The sequence below is a fragment of the Pan troglodytes genome, chromosome 7, assembly GCF_028858775.2.
Source record: "Pan troglodytes isolate AG18354 chromosome 7, NHGRI_mPanTro3-v2.0_pri, whole genome shotgun sequence".
In the NCBI taxonomy this organism is placed as follows: Eukaryota; Metazoa; Chordata; class Mammalia; order Primates; family Hominidae; genus Pan; species Pan troglodytes.
In genome coordinates, this window is record NC_072405.2 from 55,690,942 (window position 1) to 55,711,967 (window position 21,026).

The 21,026-nt window shown below is 40.8% G+C and overlaps 2 protein-coding genes and 1 pseudogene across 3 annotated transcripts in view; 2 read left to right on the plus strand and 1 right to left on the minus strand.

The window, feature by feature from the left end:
* The window catches only part of LOC134810858 (POTE ankyrin domain family member A), an 83,348-nt gene that overhangs the window by 49,868 nt on the left and 12,454 nt on the right, over window positions 1-21,026 (minus strand). The window contains exons 2-3 of one of the 2 annotated variants that reach the window (XM_063817060.1): window positions 4,582-4,688; window positions 1,108-1,220 (exon numbers count right to left, since the gene is read on the minus strand). The gene's annotated coding sequence lies outside the window, so the exon portion shown is untranslated. The remainder of the gene's footprint in view (window positions 1-1,107; window positions 1,221-4,581; window positions 4,689-21,026) is intronic. The other variant, XM_063817059.1, reaches the window with a different exon arrangement.
* On the plus strand, window positions 11,581-12,284 carry LOC464158 (large ribosomal subunit protein uL1-like). The gene has a single exon (XM_016960188.4). It carries the CDS (start codon window positions 11,588-11,590, stop codon window positions 12,128-12,130), a length of 543 nt encoding a protein of 180 aa, XP_016815677.2. The 5' UTR covers window positions 11,581-11,587; the 3' UTR covers window positions 12,131-12,284.
* LOC739967 (NADH dehydrogenase [ubiquinone] 1 alpha subcomplex subunit 5-like) lies at window positions 19,193-19,752 on the plus strand (annotated as a pseudogene).

The following is a 21,026-nucleotide window of genomic DNA, read 5'->3' on the forward strand; positions in this document are numbered from 1 at the left end:
AGAATCCCAAAAGTCACCACAGGAAGGGAGAGCCTGTTCATCGCATCATTCTGAAAATGCGAGATCCCTAGTAAAATAACAAAAAGGGGTTCCTACTGTGTGAAATTCACAATAATCCACTCAACATGGACGTAAGACCTACACACAAAACTGGAAGCCATCACTCTCCTAGGAGAAAGCGTCTGGTATGCAGATACCTGGGTCAACCTGGATCTGTGCTTATGCTTTGCAAAAAGGAAAACAAAAAATATAGGGGAAAGAAAAGAATATAAACAATCAAAACTCACTGACAATGGATTGGTATGCTAGTGGATTGCTTTTACTTCACCAGTCACCAAGGGAAAATCAAAACTTTGCACATATGTGAAACCACATCAGATTGTATGGCTTGTGTGCAAGAAAGAATAAAAACAATGAATGAAAAGAAAAACACATCTAAAGGATGATAGGAGAATTCTGAGGAAAAACACAGCTATTGAGGCATTTTTTGGAAAACATATAAGTAACTAACACTACTACAACAATGAATGAAAAGGAAAAACATCTGAAGGATAAGAGAATTTGAAGGGAAAACACAGCTATTGATGCATTTTTTGGAAAACGTGTAAGTAACACTACTAATTAGCAGAAAACAACAGAAAAGAGAAAGTAATTACTGAGCCAAAACTGAGCAAAGAACCTGAATAGCCTTTTCTGCAAAGAACACAAAAAATTGAAAACAAGTTTACCAACACTTAGTTAACATCACTAATCATGGGAAAAAAATGAAAATCAGAACAAGATCAGATACCCTGTCCTTCTCGGTGGAATGAATATTACAAAGGCCTTCATATATTTTAAAACAAGGGAAACCACAAACACTGGTGTGAATCTCCAGAACAGGGAGCTCTCTTATCCATAATTGTTGACAAAGTAAATTAGTATGCAAACTACAGAGACCAGTTGGAGGTTCCACAGAAAACTAAAAATACAACTACCATTTCATTTAGCTTTGCTACTGCTGGGTGTGCAGTGGAAGCACTTGAAACCAGTACATGGAAGTGGTATCTGCCTTCCCATACTGACTGTGGCACCAGTCACAAAAGACAAGATAAGGAATCAACCTACCTGTCCACCCACAGAGAATGAGATCCAGAAACCACAGTACCCATTCACAAATAAATACTCTTCAGCTAGACATGCATACTGAAATCATGTCATTCACAGCAACATAGTGGAACCTGGAGGACATTATCGTAAATGAAACACATTAGGCCAAGAAAGGCAAACCTCACATCATCATCATCTCATTCATGAGGACTATAAGACACTTTATCTCGCATAGACCTAGAAAGCACCATAGTGCTTGCCAGGGTTGGAGTGGAAGGTGGGGCATGGGCAGGGATAGGAAATGGGTACATAGTGACAAGTTCCATAAGAGGAATGAAACCTGCTGTTCTATTCCTCAGCAGGGTGACTAGGGCTAACATTATCAGAGGGTAGTTTCCAAGACAGCCAGAAAGGAGGGTTCTGGCTGTCCTCACCTCAAAGACATGATAACTCTACAAGGCAAAAAGAGATGCTAAATACCCTGATTTCATCACTATGCAATGCATGCATGGACCCAAATGTCCCACTCTAACCTCTATTTGTACACATTTATGTATGGGCCAATTTTGTTTTTTGAAAGCAATGTAAAGAAACAATGATAAAATTCCTGTGGGACCACAAAACTCCCTGAAACTGCAAAGCCAAGCTGGAAGATCCAGACTACGTCAGATGGACCACACTCCCTGATTTCAAATTTCATGACAGAGATATAGACCTGCCTCCACCTGGACAGAATAGAGAACCTGGAAGTAATCCCACACACCTACAACCATCTGACCTTTGAAAAGACTCAAAACTCAGCAATGGAGAAAGGACTCCCTGTGCAATGAATGGTGCTAGGAAAGGCAGCTAGACACATGCAAAAGATTAACACTGGAGCCCTACCTGTCACCATATGCAAAAATTGACTCAAGGTGAGCAAAAGATTTCAGAAGAAGACCTCAAACTATAAAAGTCCTAGAAGAAAACCTAGGAAATACCTTTCTCAACATAGGCTTTGGTAAAGCATTTAGATAACTTAGTCCCTAAAAGCAACAGCAAGAAAAACCAAAATAAAAAGGTTGGGCCTAAGAAACTGAAAGACTGCCAGATAGCAAAAGAAATCACCAGCACAGTAAATGCCTATATAGCCTACAGGATGGGAGAAAATGTTCCCAAACTATGCTTCTGACCAAGGTCTAATAGCCAGACTGTAACATGACCTTAAAAAAATCAAGAGTCAGAAAAACAAATAATCCAATCAAACAATGGGCAAAGGACATGATGTACAAGCAGCCAACAGAAGAAAAAATGCTCAACATCACTAATCGTCAGAGAAATGCAACTCACGCACACACTGAAATACCATCTTACACTAGTCAGAATGGCCATTTGTCCTAAGTCCAAATATTAACATGGTGGCGAGGCAGCAGAGGAAAGCGAACACTGCTACGCTCTTGGTGGGAATAAAAACCAGCTCTCACACTGTGAGAAGTGGTTTGAAGTTTACTCAAAGAACTTAAAACAGAACTACCATCTGAATGGAGCAATCCCACAACTGAGTATCTACACAAAGGGAAATAAAGCCTTCTTTCAAAATGACACATACACTGGTATGTTCTTGGAAGTGCTATTCATAAGAAAAAACAAAACAAAATAAAATCAACCTATGTGCCCATTAACAGTTGATGATTAGGTTTTTACACTTGCAGTACATGGACACCAAAAACTCCTACACAGCTTAAAAAATTTTCGTGTCCTCAACAGCAACAAGGATGGACCTGGAGGCCACTATGCTAAGCAAAGTAATGCAAGAACAGAAAATCAAATACCACATGTTCTCATTTATACACTGAAGCTAAACACCGAACACACCCACAGATACTGGGGACTACCAGACAGAGAATGGAGGGAGACAGTAAATGTTGGTGGAAGAACCATCTGATTGGTACTGTGCTCACTGCCTGGGTGATGGGGTTCCTTCGGAACCCAAGCTTCACTATCCTGCCATATACCCATGTGGCCAACCTGCAAGGTGCAACCTTTAATCAAAATACAAGTAGGTATTATTTTAGAAATCAAGATTAGGAGCTGAAAAAAAAATTATTAAGGAAGAGGAAACCTAGAGTGATACAAACGATCTGCTGCTGGCACACACACAGAAAAACAACTGAATGAACAAAATGAGGAAGCCAAATAAGCAACCCAAAATTATATATAGTTAACATATTTTGCAAAAGCTCACCAAAGGCATAACAGTTGAGAAAACTGGATATTCCTGTGCAAAAGACTGAAACAGTTCTCTTATGCTGCACAATATGCAAAAACATAAAATCAATTGAACACCCAAATCCAATTCTGAAACCAAAAAACTCCAAGGAAAAAACACAGGGCCAGTGTATATTTTGGGGAAACTTGAATCTGTGCACACAGGTTGCAAAGGAGAAATTTTAAAAAACAAAAGGAAAAATTAGGGGGAAAATACCCATAGACAATACAATGATTTGCCATCTTTTTTTCTTGATGGAACACAGAAATCACTGCTGACAAAACCAAATATAAACATGTGAGACAAACACTTTAGAGTTTCTGCATGGGACAGAAAACAATGAACCCAAAGAGACAGCATCCTACCTTGGGAGAAAGACTGACTGGAGGAAAACTGTGGAAAATCATAAATTTGAAAGCGGTTGTTATCCAACATATTCAAACACTAAAGCTACTAAGTGGGGAAAAGATTTAAAAAAATACACAAGCTAAAAATGTGCAAAGGACCAGCACAGCCACTTCTTCAAGGAAGACATGAAACTGATTCACAAGTGAAACAAAAGTTTCTCCACATCACTAATCACTCCAAACATGTATGTCAGAATCACACTCAGATACCATCAAACTTCACCGAGAATGAATATGACCATAAACAGCAATAAAATTTTTGGAAGGCAGCAGTGTAGACTTGAAAAAGGGAAACTCAGCCAGGCGCGATGGCTCACGCCTGTAATCCCAGCACTTTGGGAGGCCGAGACGGGAGGATCACGAGGTCAGGAGATCAAGACCATCCTGGCTAACACGGTGAAACCCCATCTCTACTAAAAATACAAAAAAAGAATTAGCCAGGTGTAGTGGCGGGCACTTGTTGTCCCAGCTACTCGGGAAGCTGAGGCAGGAGAATGGCGTGAACCCGGGAGACAGAGCCTGCAGTGAGCTGAGATCGCACCACTGCACTCCAGCCTGGGCGACTGAGCAAGACTCCATCTCAAAAAAAATAAATAAATAAAAAGAAAAAGGGAAACTCTTACACGCTATTGGTCGCAATGTAAATTAGTGTATATAATACTGTGAAAAAAGCTGGAGTTTCCTCAACAAATTAAAAATACAATTACTAGTTCTTCTAGTCATCCCCACACTGGGTATGCATTTAACGCAAAGGATATCCATTTCTTAAGGAGTTATTTGCCTTCCCATGTTTCATGAAGCACTATTCACAATATCCAAGACATGGAATCAACCTACCTGGCCATCCACAGATGAAGGGATAAAGAAACTGCAGTATATCTGCACAATGCAATGCACTCCTTGAGAAGAAAATGTCATTTTCATTTGGAGCCATACAGATGAACCTGGAAAATATGTTAAATAAAATAATCCAGGCATAGAAAGATAAGCACAGAATCATCTCACTTTTATGAAATTCAAAAAAACTTCACGTTCAATCAGTAGAAGGTACAGTACTAGTCTTCTGAGAAGAGTGGAAGGAGGGGTTGGGAGTGATTGGTTATGGAAACAAAGTTGCAGTTAGTTAAGACAAACACATTCTTGTGTTCTATACCACAGCTGGGTGACTCTGGTTAACAAAAAAAAAAGTTTTTTTCAAAAAAAGCTAGAAGGGAGCAATTTGAATGTTCTCACAACAGAAAAATAATACCTTCATGAAGGAATGGATATGCTAAGTACCGTGATGTGATCATTACTAAAAACATACATGTATCAAAATGTCCCAGAGGAAACAAAAAGTACCAGCATACCCTCTAATTACATACTTCATTATACACAGAAATTTAAGAAATACGAATACACAATGCTAATGTTCATATGGAACCACAAATGGTCCTGAATATCTAAGGAATCCTGAGAAATACAAACCAACTTGGAGGATTCACAATCCCTGATATCAAAATTATATTGCAAAGCTGTAAGTATCCAAAATACCTACTACTGTGACATGAAATGCCACTGTGCTCCAGCCTGGGTGAGAGAATGAGACTCAGTCTCAAAAAATACATACTGTTAGAAAATTTCAGGGAATCATGAGTGATAACTGTGTACATGTACCAAACATGTACACAGAAAAAAAAAATACTAAGTAGCATCAAAATACAGATCCAAACTAATTGGGCAAAGACCCTGAATAGACATGAATAAACATCTCTGCAAAGATGATACAAAACTGACCAACAAGTAAGAGAAAAGGTCAACATCACTACTCATCAGAAAAAAAACGAACTCCAAAACCACATTCAGGTTGGTCACGGTGGTTCATGCCTGTAATCTCAGCACTTTGGGAGGCTGAGGTGGGCGGATCCACTTGAGGTCAGGAGTTCAAGACCAGCCTGGCCGTGGTGAAACCCTGTCTCTACTAAAAATACAAAAAAACTAGCCAGGCATCATGGTGCACGCCTGTAATCCCAGCTACTAAGGAGGCTAAGGCATGATAATTGCTTGAACTCAGGAGGCTGAGGCTGCAGGGAGCCGAGATCTCATCAATGCACTCCAGCCTGCGTGACAGAGCAAGCCTCAGTCTCCAAAAAAAAAAATTAAAAAACCACACACACATTCAGATGCCATTTCACTTACTGGAATGAATGTTACTAAAAATATTTTTAAAAACTTTTTTTGAGACAGGGACTCATTCTGTCACCCAGGCTGGAGTGCAGTGGCATGGATCATGACTCACTGCAGTCTTAACCTCTGGGGCACAAGTGATCCTTCCACCTCAGCCTCCTGAGTACCTGGAACTACAGGCACGCACCCACCACACCTGGCTAATACTTTTTTATTTTTGGTACAGATAAAGTTTTGCCATGTTGCCTAGGCTGGTCTCGAATGCTTGGGCTCAAGTGATCCTACCCACCTCGGCCTCCCAAAGTGCTTGGATTATAGGCATGAGCCACCATTCCTAGCCACACACACAAAAAAAAATCTAAAAAAGAAGAATGCTGGTATGGATTTGAAGAAAAGGGAACTCTTTTTTCCAGTTGGGGGAAAGATGAATTAGTATATACATTACGGTAAAGAGTTGGAGTTCCCTCAAAATTTGAAAGTACAACTACCAGGAGGCCAATGTGGGCGGATTGCTTGAGCTCAAGAGTTCACGACCAGCCCAGGTAACAGGCAAAACTCTCTATCTACAAAAGTTAGGCAGGCATGGTGACACATGCCTGTGGTACCAGGTACACAGAGGCTGAGGTGGGAAAATTTCTTGAGCCTGAGATGTGGAGGCTGCAGTAAGCCAAGACTGTTCCACTGCACCCCAGCATGGACAACAGAGTGAGACCCTGTCTCAAAAAAAAAGAAAGAAAATACAACTACCATATAATCTAGCATTCCCACTACTGGGTATGCCTCCAAAGCAAGTGAAATCAGCATCAGAGATCAGAAAGAGACAATGGGGACAGAGATTTTCTTCATCAAACTCTTTTGGGAAAACCAATATCCATATGCAAAGAATGAAACAGGACCCTTCTGTTACACAATGCACAAAAATCAACTCAAAATGGATTCAAAACCTCAAAACAAGACCTGAAACCATGAAACATCATAAAATTCCTATAAGAAAAGATAGGAAGCTTACTTTCAGGGCAATTTGAAACCATACTCACAGGTTGCAAGGAGTGGGGAAAAAAAAAGAACAGAAACAAAAGAAAAAACGGAATACACAGGGGTACAGTCTCATTGAGAATGGAATCATTTGTGAAATATCTTAATTGGGCACCAAAATTCCAAGCAACAGAAGCAAAAATAGACATGCATAGCTCCATCAAAGTGAGAAGTTTTTGCAAGGCAAAGGAAACAATGAACCCAATGAGAAAGGCTGGGAGAAAATTTCAAGGCATTACATGTCTGCTAATGGGTTGTTATGGAAAATATGCAACACATTAACAATACTAGGTAGTGGTCCAGTTCCAAGATGGCTGAATAGGAACAGCTCCGGTCTGCAGCTCCCAGCGTGCTCAACGCAGAAGATGGGTGATTTCTGCACTTTCAACTGAGGTACCTGGTTCATCTCATTGGGACCGGTTGGGCAGTGGCTGCAGCCCACGGAGGGTTAGCCAAAGCAGGGTGGGGCATCGCCTCACCCAGGAAGCACAAGGGGTCTGGTTATTTCCCTTTCCTAGCCAAGGGAAGCCGTGATAGACTGTACCGGGAAAATCGGGACACTGCCACATAAATACTGCGCTTTTCCAACGGTCTTAGCAAACGGCACACCAGGAGATTATATCCCATGCCTGGCTCAGCGGGTCCCATGCGTGGCTCAATGGGTCCCATGCCTTGCTCACTGCTAGTGCAGCAGTCCAAGATCAAACTGTGAGGTGGTAGCCCGGCTTGGGGAGGGGTGTCCACCATTGCTGAGGCTTGAGTAGGTAAACAAAGCAGCTGGGAAGCTCGAACTGGGTGGAGCCCACCACAGCCCAAGGAGGCCTGCCTGCCTCTGTAAACTCCACCTCTGGGGGCAGGGCATAGCTGAACAAAACGCAGCAGAAACTTCTGTAGACTTAAACGTCCCTGTCTGACAGCTCTGAAGACAGCAGTGGTTCTCCCAGCACGGTGTTTGAGCTCTGAGAACGGACAGACTGCCTCCTCCAGTTGGTCCCTGACCCCCATGTAGCCAAACTGGGAGACACCTCATACAGCCGGGTGCCCTTCTGAGATGAAGCTTCCAGAGGAAGGATCAGGCAACAATACTTACTGTTCTGCAATATTTGCTGTTCTGCAGCCTCTGCTGGTGATACCCAGGCAAACAGGGTCTGGAGTGGACCTCCAGCAAACTCCAACAGACCTGCAGCTGAGGGACCTGACTGTTGGAAGGAAAACTAACAGAAAGGAATAGCATCAACATCAACAAAAAGGACATCCACGCCAAAACCCCATCTGTAGGTCACCATCATCAAAGACCAAAGGTAGATAAAACCACAAAGATGGGGAGAAACCAGAGCAGAAAAGCTGAAAATTCTAAAAACCAGAGCGCCTTTTCTCCTCCAAAGGATCACAGCTCCTCGCCAGCAACGGAACAAAGCTGGACGGAGAATGACTTTGACAAGTTGACAGAAATAGGCTTCAGAAGGTCAGTAATAACAAACTTCTCTGAGCTAAAGGAGGATGTTCGAACCCATCACGAGGAAGTTAAAAACCTTGAAAAAACATTAGATGAGTGGCTAACTAGAATAAACAGTGTAGAGAAGACCTTAAATGACCTGATGGAGCTGAAAACCATGGCACTAGAACTACGTGACACATGTACAAGCTTCAGTAGCCGATTCGATCAAGTGGAAGAAAGGGTATCAGTGATTGAAGATCAAATTAATGAAATTAAACAGAGAAGTTTAGAGAAAAACGAGTAAAAAGAAATGAAAACCTACAAAGAGACTTAGACTCCCACACAATAATAATGTAAGATTTTAACACCCCACTGTCAATATTACACGGATCAACGAGACAGAAGGTTAACAAGGATATCCAGGATTTGAACTCAGCTCTGCACCAAGCAGACCTAATAGACATCTACAGAACTCTCCACCCTAAATCAACAGATTGTACATTCTTCTCAGCACCACATCGCACTTATTCCAAAATTGACCACATAGTTGGAAGTAAAGCACTCCTCAGCAAATGTAAAAGAACAGAAATCAAAACAAACTGTCTCTCAGACCACAGTGCAATCAAATTAGAACTCAGGATTAAGAAACTCACTCAAAAACGCACAACTACATGGAAACTGAACAACCTGCTCCTGAATGACTACTGGGTAAATAACAAAATGAAGGCAGAAAAAGCATGTTCTTTGAAACCAATGAGAACAAAGACAATGTACCAGAATCTCTGGGACACATTTAAAGCAGTGTGTACAGGGAACTTTATAGCACTAAATGCCCACAAGAGAAAGCAGGAGAAATCTAAAATCGACACCCTAACATCACAGTTAAAAGAACTAGACAAGCAAGAGCAAACAAATTCAAAAGCTAGCAGAAGGCAAGAAATAACTAAGATCAGAGCAGAACTGAAGGAGATAGAGACACAAAAAAACCCTTCAAAAAATCAATAAATCCAGGAGCTGCTTTTTTGAAAAGATCAACAAAATTGATAGACTGCTAGCAAGACAAAGAAGAAAAGACAAAGAAGAAAAGAGAGAAGAATCAAATAAACGGAATAAAAAATGATAAAGGGGTTATCACCACCAATCCCACAGAAATACAAACTACCATCAGAGAACACTATAAAAACCACTATGCAAATAAACTGGAAAATCTAGAAGAAATAGATAAATTCCTGCACACATACACCCTCCCAAGACTAAACCAGGAAGAAGTTGAATCCCTGCATAGACCAAAAACAGGCTCTGAAATTGAGGCAATAATTAATAGCCTACCAACCAAAAAACGTCCAGGACCAGACGGATTCACAGCCGAATTCTACCAGAGGTACAAAGAGGAGCTGGTACCATTCCTTCTGAAACTATTCCGATCAATAGAAAAAGAGGGAATCCTCCCTAACTCGTTTTATGAAGCCAGCATCATCCTGATACCAAAGCCTGGCAGAGACACAACAAAAAGAGAATTTTAGACCAATATCCCTGATGAATATTGATGCGAAAATCCTCAATAAAATACTGGCAAACCAAATCCAGCAGCACATCGAAAAGCTTATCCACCATGATCAAGTTGGCTTCATCCCTGGGATGCAAGCCTGGTTCAACATACACAAATCAATAAATGTAATCCATCACATAAACAGAACCAAAGACAAAAACCACGTGATTATCTCAATAGATGCAGAAAAGGCCACTGACAAAATTCAACAGCCGTTCATGCTAAAAACTGTCAATAAACTAGGTATTGATGGAATGTATCTCCAAATAATAATTTATGATAAACCCACAGCCAATATCATACTGAATGTGCAAAAGCTGGAAGCATTCCCTTTGAAAACTGGCACAAGACAGGGATGCCCTCTCTCACCACTCCTATTCAACATAGTGTTGGAAGTTCTAGCCAGGGCAATCAGGCAAGAGAAAGAAATAAAGGGTATTCAATTAGGAAAAGAGGAAGTCAAATTGTGCCTGTTTGCAGATACCATGATTGTATATTTAGAAATCCCCATCGTCTCAGCCTAAAATCTCCTTAAGCTAATAAGCAACTTCAGCAAAGTCTCAGGGTACAAAATAAATGTGCAAAAGTCACAAGCATTCCTATACACCAATAACAGACAAACAGAGAGCCAAATCATGAGTGAACTCCCATTCACAATTGCTACAAAGAGAATAAATTACCTAGGAATCCAACTTACAAGGGACGTAAAGGACCTCTTCAAGGAGAACTACAAACCACTGCTAAACGAAATAAACAAGGACACAAACAAATGGAAGAACATTACATGCTCAAAGATAGGAAGAATCAGTATCATGAAAATGGCCATACTGCCCAAGGTAATTTATAGATTCAATGCCATTCCCATCAAGCTACCAATGACTTTCTTCACAGAATTGGAAAAGACTAAAGTTCCTATGGAACCAAAAAAGAGCCCACATTGCCAAGACAATCCTAAGCAAAAAGAACAAAGCTGGAGGCATCATGCTACCTGACTTCAAACTATACTACAAGGCTACAATAACAAAAACACCATGGTACTGGTACCAAAACAGAGATATAGACCAATGGAACAGAACAGAGGCCTCAGAAATAACATCACACATCTACAACCATCTGATCTTTGACAAACCTGACAAAAACAAGAAAAGGGGAAAGGATTTCCTACTTAATAAATGGTGCTGGGAAAACTGGCTAGCCATATGTACAAAGCTGAAACTGGATCCCTTCCTTACACCTTATACAAAAATTAATTCAAGATGGATCAAAGACTTAAATGTTAGACCTAAAACCATAAAAACCCTAGAAGAAAACCTAGGCAATTCCATTCAGGACACAGGCATGGGCAAAGACTTCATGACTAAAAAACACCAAAAGCAATGGCAACAAAGGCCAAAATAGACAAATGGGATCTAATTAAACCAAAGAGCTTCTGCACAGAAAGAAACTACCATCAAAGTGAACAGGCAAACTACAGAATGGGAGAAAATTTTTGCAATCTACCCATCTGACAAGGGGCTAATATCCAGAATCTACAAAGAACTTACACAAATGTACAAGAAAAAAACAACCCCATCAAAAAGTGGGCAAAGGATATGAACAGACATGTCTCAAAAGAAGACATTTGCTCTTTTCTGGTTAGCATGGCGGGAGAAGCCATGAGCAGCAAAGTCTCTTGCGACACCCTGTACAAGGCGGTGCAGGAAGTCCTGCACGGGAACCAGTGCAAGCGCCACAAGTTCCTGGAGACGATGGAGTTGCACATCAGCTTGAAGAACTATGACCCCCAGAAGGACAAGCGCTTCTCGGGCACCGTCAGGCTTAAGTCCACTCCCCACCCCAAGTTCTCTGTGTGTGTCCTGGGGGACCAGCAGCACTGTGACAAGGCTAAGGCCGTAGATATCCCCCACATGGACCTCAAGACGCTGAAAAACCTCAACAAGAATAAAAAACCGGTCAAGAAGCTGGTCAAGAAGTATGATGCATTTTTGGCCTCAGAGTCTCTGATCAAGCAGATTCCACGAATCCTCGGCCCAGGTCTAAATAAGGCAGGAAAGTTCCCTTCACTGCTCACACACAATGAAAATATGGTGGCCAAAGTGGATGAGGTGAAGTCGACAATCAAGTTCCAAATGAAGAAGGTGTTATGTCTGGCTGTAGCTGTTGGTCACGTGAAGATGACAGACGATGAGCTTGTGTAAAACACTCACCTGGCTGTCAACTTCTTGGTGTCATTGCTCAAGAAAAACTGGCAGAATGTCCGGGCCTTATATATCAAGAGCACCATGGGCAAGCCCCAGCGCCTATATTAAGGCACAATTTGAATAAATTCTATTACCAATTAAAAAAAAAAAAGAAGACAGTTATGCAGCCAACAGACACAGGAAAAAATGCTCATCATCACTGGTCATCAGAGAAATGCAAATCAAAACCACATTGAGATACCATCTCACACCAGTTAGAATGGCAGTTATTAAAAAGTCAGGAAGCAACAGGTGCTGAAGAGGATGTGGAGAAATAGGAACACTTTTACACTGTTGGTGGGAGTGCAAACTAGTTCAGCCATTGTGGAAGACAGTGTGGCAATTCCTCAAGGATCTAGAACTAGAAATACCATTTGACCCAGCAATCCCATTACTGGATATATGTCCAAAGGATTATAAATCTTGCTACTATAAAGACACATGTACAAGTATGTTTATTGTGGCACTATTCACAATAGCAAAGACTTGGAACCAACCCAAATTTCCATCAATGATAGACTAGATTTAGAAAATGTGGCACATATACACCATGGAATACTATGCAGCCATAAAAAAGGATGAGTTCAAGTGTGAGCGACACAGAAGATGGGTGATTTCTGCATTTCCATCTGAGGTACTGGGTTCATCTCACTAGGGAGTGCCAGACAGTGGGCGCAGGTCAGTGGGTGCGCGCACCATGCGCCAGCCGAAGCAGGGCGAGGCATTGCCTCACTCGGGAAGCGCAAGGGGTCAGGGAGCTCCCTTTCCTAGTCAAAGAAAGGGGTGACAGACAGCACCTGAAAATTGGGTCACTCCCACCCGAATACTGTGCTTTTCCGACGGGCTTAAAAGATGGCACACCAGGAGACTATATCCTGCACCTGGCTCAGAGGGTCCTATGCCCACGGAGTCTCACTGATTGCTAGCACAGCAGTCAGATCAAACTGCAAGGTGGCAGCAAGGCTGGGGGAGGGGTGCCCGCCATTCCCCAGGCTTGCTTAGGTAAACAAAGCAGCAGGGAAGCTTGAACTGGGTGGAGCCCACCACAGCTCAAGGAGGCCTGGCTGCCTCTATAGGCTCCACCTCTCGGGGCAGGGCACAGACAAACAAAAAGACAGCAGTAACCTCTGCAGACTTAAATGTCCCTGTCTGACAGCTTTGAAGAGAGAAGTGGTTCTCCCAGCACGCAGCTGCAGATCTGAGAACCGGCAGACTGCCTCCTCAAGTGGGTCCCTGACCCCTGACCCCCGAGCAGCCTAACTGGGAGGCACCCCCCAGCAGGGGCAGACTGACACCTCACACGGCAGGGTATTCCAACAGACCTGCAGCTGAGGGTCCTGTCTGTTAGAAGGAAAACTAACAAACAGAAAGGACATCCACACCAAAAACCCATCTGTACATCACCATCATCAAAGACCAAAAGTAGATAAAACCACAAAGATGGGGAAAAAACAGAGCAAAATAACTGGAAACTCTAAAAAGCAGAGTGCCTCTCCTCCTCCAAAGGAACGCAGTTCCTCACCAGCAACGGAACAAAGCTGGACAGAGAATGACTTTGACGAGCTGAGAGAAGAAGGCCTCAGACGATCAAATTACTCTGAGCTACGGGAGGAAATTCAAACCAAAGGCAAAGAAGTTGAAAACTTTGAAAAAAGTTTAGAAGAATGTATAACTAGAATAACCAATACAGAGAAGCGCTTAAAGGAGCTGATGGAGCTGAAAACCAAGGCTCTAGAACTACGTGAAGAATGCAGAAGCCTCAGGAGCCAATGCGATCAACTGGAAGAAAGGGTATCAGCCATGGAAGATGAAGTGAATGAAATGAAGCGAGAAGGGAAGTTTAGAGAAAAAAGAACAAAAAGAAACGAGCAAAGCCTCCAAGAAATATGGGACTATGTGAAAACACCAAATCTACGTCTCATTGGTGTACCTGAAAGTGACGGGGAGAATGGAACCAAGTTGGAAAACACTCTGCAGGATATTATCCAGGAGAACTTCCCCAATCTAGCAAGGCAGGCCAACATTCAAATTCAGGAAATACAGAGAACGCCACAAAGATACTCCTCAAGAAGAGCAACTCCAAGACACATAATTGTGAGATTCACCAAAGTCGAAATGAAGGAAAAAATGTTAAGGGCAGCCAGAGAGAAAGGTCGGGTTACCCACAAGGGAAGCCCATCAGACTAACAGTGGATCTCTCGGCAGAAACTCTACAAGCCAGAAGAGAGTGGGGGCCAATATTCAACATTCTTAAAGACAAGAATTTTCAACCCAGAATTTCATATCCAGCCAAAATAAGCTTCATAGGTGAAGGAGAAATAAAACACTTTACAGACAAGCAAATGCTGAGAGATTTTGTCACCACCAGGCCTGCCCTACAAGAGCTCCTGAAGGAAGCGCTAAACATGGAAAGGAACAACCAGTACCAGCCACTGCAAAATCATGCCAAAATGTAAAGACCATCGAGACTAGGAAGAAACTGCATCAACTAACGAGCAAAATAACCAGCTAACATCATAATGACAGGATCAAATCCACACCTAACAATATTAACTTTAAATGTAAATAGACTAAATGCTCCAATTAAAAGACACAGACTGGCAAATTGGATAAAGAGTCAAGACCCATCAGTGTGCTGTATTCAGGAAACCCATCTCACGTGCAGAGACACACATAGGCTCAAAATAAAAGGATGGAGGAAGATCTACCAAGCAAATGGAAAACAAAAAAAGGCATGGGTTGCAATCCTAGTCTCTGATAAAACAGACTTTAAACCAACAAAGATCAAAAGAGACAAAGAAGGTCATTACATAATGGTAAAGGGATCAATTCAACAAGAAGAGCTAACTATCCTAAATATATATGCACCCAATACAGGAGCACCCAGATTCATAAAGCAAGTCCTGAGCGACCTACAAAGAGACTTAGACTCCCACACATTAATAATGGGAGACTTTAACACCCCACTGTCAACATTAGACAGATCAACGAGACAGAAAGTCAACAAGGATTCCCAGGAATTGAACTCAGCTCTGCACCAAGTGGAACTAATAGACATCTACAGAACTCTCCACCCAAAATCAACAGAATATACATTTTTTTCAGCACCACACCACACCTGTTCCAAAATTGACCACATAGTTGGAAGTAAAGCTCTCCTCAGCAAATGTAAAAGAACAGAAATTATAACAAACTGTCTCTCAGACCACAGTGCAATCAAACTAGAACTCAGGATTAAGAATCTCACTCAAAACCACTCAACGACATGGAAACTGAACAACCTGCTCCTGAATGACTACTGGGTACATAACGAAATGAAGGCAGAAATAAAGATGTTCTTTGAAACCAACGAGAACATAGACACAACATACCAGAATCTCTGGGATGCATTCAAAGCAGTGTGTAAGAGGGAAATTTATAGCACTAAATGCCCACAAGAGAAAGCAGGAAAGATCCAAAATTGACACCCTAACATCACAATTAAAAGAACTAGAAAAGCAAGAGCAAACACATTCAAAAGCTAGCAGAAGGCAAGAAATAACTAAAATCAGAGCAGAACTGAAGGAAATAGAGACACAAAAAACCCTTCAAAAAATTAATGAATCCAGCAGCTGGTTTTTTGAAAGGATCAACAAAATTGATAGACCACTAGCAAGACTAATAAAGAAAAAAAGAGAGAAGAATCAAATAGACTCAATAAAAAATGATAAAGGGGATATCCCCACCAATCCCACAGAAATACAAACTACCATCAGAGAACACTACAAACACCTCTATGCAAATAAACTAGAAAATCTAGAAGAAATGGATAAATTCCTCGACACATACACTCTCCCAAGACTAAACCAGGAAGAAGTTGAATCTCTGAATAGACCAATAACAGGAGCTGAAATTGTGGCAATAATCAATAGCTTACCAAGCAAAAAGAGTCCAGGACCAGATGGATTCACAGCCAATTTCTACCAGAGGTACAAGAAAGAACTGGTACCATTCCTTCTGAAACTATTCCTATCAATAGAAAAAGAGGGAATCCTCCCTAACTCATTTTATGAGGCCAGCATCATCCTGATACCAAAGCCGGGCAGAGACACAACAAAAAAAGAGAATTTTAGACCAATATCCTTGATGAACATTGATGCAAAAATCCTCAATAAAATACTGGCAAACGGAATCCAGCAGCACATCAAAAAGCTTATCCACCATGATCAAGTGGGCTTCATCCCTGGGATGCAAGGCTGGTTCAATATACACAAATCAATAAATGTAATCCAGCATATAAACAGAACCAAAGACAAAAACCACATGATTATCTCAATAGATGCAGAAAAGGCCTTTGACAAAATTCAACAACGCTTCATGCTAAAAACTCTCAATAAATTAGGTATTGATGGGACGTATCTCAAAATAATAAGAGCTATCTATGACAAACCCACAGCCAATATCATACTGAATGGGCAAAAACTGGAAGCATTCCCTTTGAAAACTGGCACAAGACAGGGATGCCCTCTCTCACCACTCCTATTCAACATAGTGTTGGAAGTTCTGGCCAGGGCAATTAGGCAGGAGAAGGAAATAAAGGGTATTCAATTAGGAAAAGAGGAAGTCAAATTGTCCCTGTTTGCAGATGACATGATTGTATATCTAGAAAATCCCATTGTCTCAGCCCAAAATCTCCTTAAGCTAATAAGCAACTTCAGCAAAGTCTCAGGATACAAAATCAATGTACAAAAATCACAAGCATTCTTATACACCAACAACAGACAAACAGAGAGCCAAATCATGAGTGAACTCCAATTCACAATTGCTTCAAAGAGAATAAAATACCTAGGAATCCAACTTACAAGGGATGTGAAGGACCTCTTCAAGGAGAACTACAAACCACTGCTCAGTGAAATAAAAGAGGATACAAACAAATGGAAGAACATTCCATGCTCATGGGTAGGAAGAATCAATATCATGAAAATGGCCATACTGCCCAAGGTAATTTATAGATTCAATGCCATCCCCAACAAGCTACCAATGACTTTCTGCACAGAATTAGAAAAAGCTACTTTAAAGTTCATATGGAACCAAAAAAGAGCCCGCATCGCCAAGTCAATCCTAAGCCAAAAGAACAAAGCTGGAGGCATTACACAACCTGACTTCAAACTATACTACAAGGCTACAGTAACCAAAACAGCATGGTACTGGTACCAAAACAGAGATATAGATCAATGGAACAGAACAGAGCCCTCAGAAATAACACCACATCTCTACAACTATCTGATCTTTGACAAACCTGAGAAAAACAAGCAATGGGGAAAGGATTCCCTATTTAATAAATGGTGCTGGGAAAACTGGCTAGCCTTATGTAGAAAGCTGAAACTGGATCCCTTCCTTACACCTTATACAAAAATTAATTCAAGATGGATTAAAGACTTAAACGTTAGACCTAAAACCACAAAAACCCTAGAAGAAAACCTAGGCATTACCATTCAGGACATAGGCATGGGCAAGGACTTCATGTCTAAAACACCAATAGCAATGGCAACCAAAGCCAGAATTGACAAATGGGATCTAATTAAACTAAAGAGCTTCTGCACAGCAAAAGAAACTACTACCATCAGAGTGAACAGGCAACCTAAAAAATGGGAGAAAATTTTTGCAACCTACTTATCTGACAAAGGGCTAATATCCAGAATCTACAATGAACTCAAACAAATTTACAAGAAAAAAACAAACAACCCCATCAAAAAGTGGGCAAAGGACATGAACAGACACTTCTCAAAAGAAGACATTTATGCAGCCAAAAAACACATGAAAAAATGCTCACCATCACTGGCCATCAGAGAAATGCAAATCAAAACCATAATGAGATACCATCTCACACCAGTTAGAATGGCAATCATTAAAAAGTCAGGAAACAACAGGTGCTGGAGAGGATGTGGAGAAATAGGAACACTTTTACACTGTTGGTAGGACTGTAAACTAGTTCAACCATTGTGGAAGTCAGTATGGCGATTCCTCAGGGATCTAGAACTAGAAATACCATTTGACCCAGCCATCCCATTACTGGGTATATACCCAAAGGACTATAAATCATGCTGCTATAAAGACACATGCACATGTATGTTTATTGCAGCATTATTCACAATAGCAAAGACTTGGAACCAACCCAAATGTCCAACAATGATAGACTGGATTAAGAAAATGTGGCACATATACACCATGGAATACTATGCAGCCATAAAAAATGATGAGTTCACGTCCTTTGTAGGGACATGGATGAAATTGGAAATCATCATTCTCAGTAAACTATCGCAAGAACAAAAAACCAAACACCGCATATTCTCACTCATAGGTGGGCATTGAACAATGAGAACACATGGACACAGGAAGGGGAACATCACACTCTGGGGACTGTTGTGGGGTGTGGGGAGGGGGGAGGGATAGCATTGGGAGATATACCTAATGCTAGATGACGAGTTAGTGGCTGCAGCGCACCAGCATGACACATGCATACATATGTAACTAACCTGCACATTGTGCACATGTACCCTAAAACTTAAAGTATAATAATAATAAATTTTAAAAAAAAGGATGAGTTCATGTCCTTTGTAGGGACATGGATGAAGCTGGAAACAATCATTCTGAGCAAACTGTCACAAGGACAGATAACCAAACACCACATGTTCTCACTCATAGGTGGGAACTGAACAAAGAGAACGCTTGGACACAGGGCAGGGAACATCACACACCAGGGCCTGTCATGGGGTGGGGGGATGGGGGAGGGATAGCATTAGGAGAAATACCTAATGTAAATGATGATTTAATAGTTGCAGCACACCAACATGGCACATGTATACATATGTAACAAACCTGCAAGTTGTGCACATGTACCCGAGAACTTAAAGCATAATTTTAAAAAAAAGGGAGAAAAAAAAAAAAACAATACTAGGTAGCAACAATAAAATGTATGATCCACCCAAAATTGGGCAGAGACCCTGAATAGATATTTCTCCAAAAAGGGCATTAAACAGCATGGAAGTTCCCTTCCCCTGGTTAGGTGGCTATGGCTGGAGGGACAGAGGGGACACGTGCTGCAGAGGATGGAGAAAAGTGGCCCCTGTGCAGTGGGAATCCAGATTTAAAAAAAAAAAATTCAGGTCATCGACTCGTCGGCACTGTCATGGCGGTGTGCTGAAGAAGACCACTGGCCTTGTGGGATTGGCTGTGTGCAATACTCCACACGAGAGGCTAAGAATATTGTACACAAAGATTCTTGATGTTCTTGAGGAAATCCCTAAAAATGCAGCATATAGAAAGTATACAGAAGAGATTACAAATGAGAAGCTGGCTATGGTTAAAGCGGAACCAGAAGTTAAAAAATTAGAAGACCAACTTCAAGGCAGTCAATTAGAAGAAGTGATTCTTTAGGCTGAACATGAACTAAATCTGGCAAGAAAAATAAGGGAGTGGAAACCATGGGAGTCATCAGTGGAAGAGCCTCCTGCTGATCAGTGGAAATGGCCAATGTAATTATTAAGTGACTTTGGTGTGTTGATGGGAAACTGATGTAATTAAATATTCTGTTATATTAAGAGCATGTTCATATTACTGACATTTTATAATCAAGAAAAGTGATATAGAAAATATGTAGGAGACTGTTAAAATTGGTGATCATGGTAATATGGTCATGTGAATCCATTTTTGATTTATAAAGTGTTCACACAAGTTATTTCAAAGATGATATTTCTATGAACAGAGAGGTCATGGGAAGATTTGAAAATTATTAAAGAAAAATTCTTCAATGCAGAGACCATAATCAAAAAGTAAAGTATCTTTAGTAGTATGGTCAATACATCATTTAATTTTTCAAGTTATCCTGAAGAAGAAGAAAAGGTCCTTAATTATCATAGTCTAAACAAATTTATAGATCACTGTTTAAAGTAAATAATACGAGTGAATATTTTCAAATGTGATAAAATAGCACAAGTGGCTGGTGATAAAATTTGACATTATGGTTAACCTCCTTAGCTGTGATCTTATGTATGTAAAGTAAAATTTAAATATGTAATTATAGGTTGATTACAAATCCATAATGTCATTTTATTTTATTCATTATTTGAATTATACCATTTACTCTGTTTTCTCATAGTCTTAATTTTATTATATTTTGTTGTTACTGTATTATATTTGAAAACCTTCAAATTAGAATACATTGTACAGTTGAAGAAATTCACTTGGTACTTAAAAGAAAGATTTCCCATTGCATAGAGGTTACTGGAGAAACTTTTCCTTTTGTTGCATTTGTGGAAATTAGTTTTCTGGCCCATGGCCTTTAATTTTCTTAATCAACCTAATTACATCAGGATAGAGGTAGAGTTTCTGTAAAAGAAGAGACATTAAGAGTTCCTGAAATTTATATCTGGCATATGGATAGGCTTATATTCAAAATATCTTAGTCATACGACTATAAGTTCAAAGTGGAATCACTAAATAGTTTGCAGTACGTTTCTAATATAAGTGTAGGTGGGTATCAAAACAAGACAAATGCTGTTCAGGGAAAGAAGTTGGCAAGCTTAATGTTAAACAAAAATAAAATTACGTGTGTTTTCGCCTTTAAAAACAAAATTCAGCAGGCCAGGTGCAGTAGTTCACACCTATAATCCCAGCACTTTGGGAAGCCAAGGCGGGAGGACTGCTTTGAGTTCAGGAGTTTGAGACCAGCCTGGGTGCCATGGCAAAACTCCATCTCTACAACAACAACAACAACAAAAATTAGCTGGGCATGGTGGCACAGGCCCAGTCACTCAGGAGGCTGAGGCTGGAGAATCCCTTGATTCCAGGAAGTAGAGGTTGCAGTGAGCTGAGA

Coding starts and splice junctions, on each gene's coding strand:
- LOC464158 (XM_016960188.4), top strand. CDS start 11,588: ATGAGCAGCAAAGTCTCTTGCGACACCCTGTACAAGGCGGTGCAGGAA.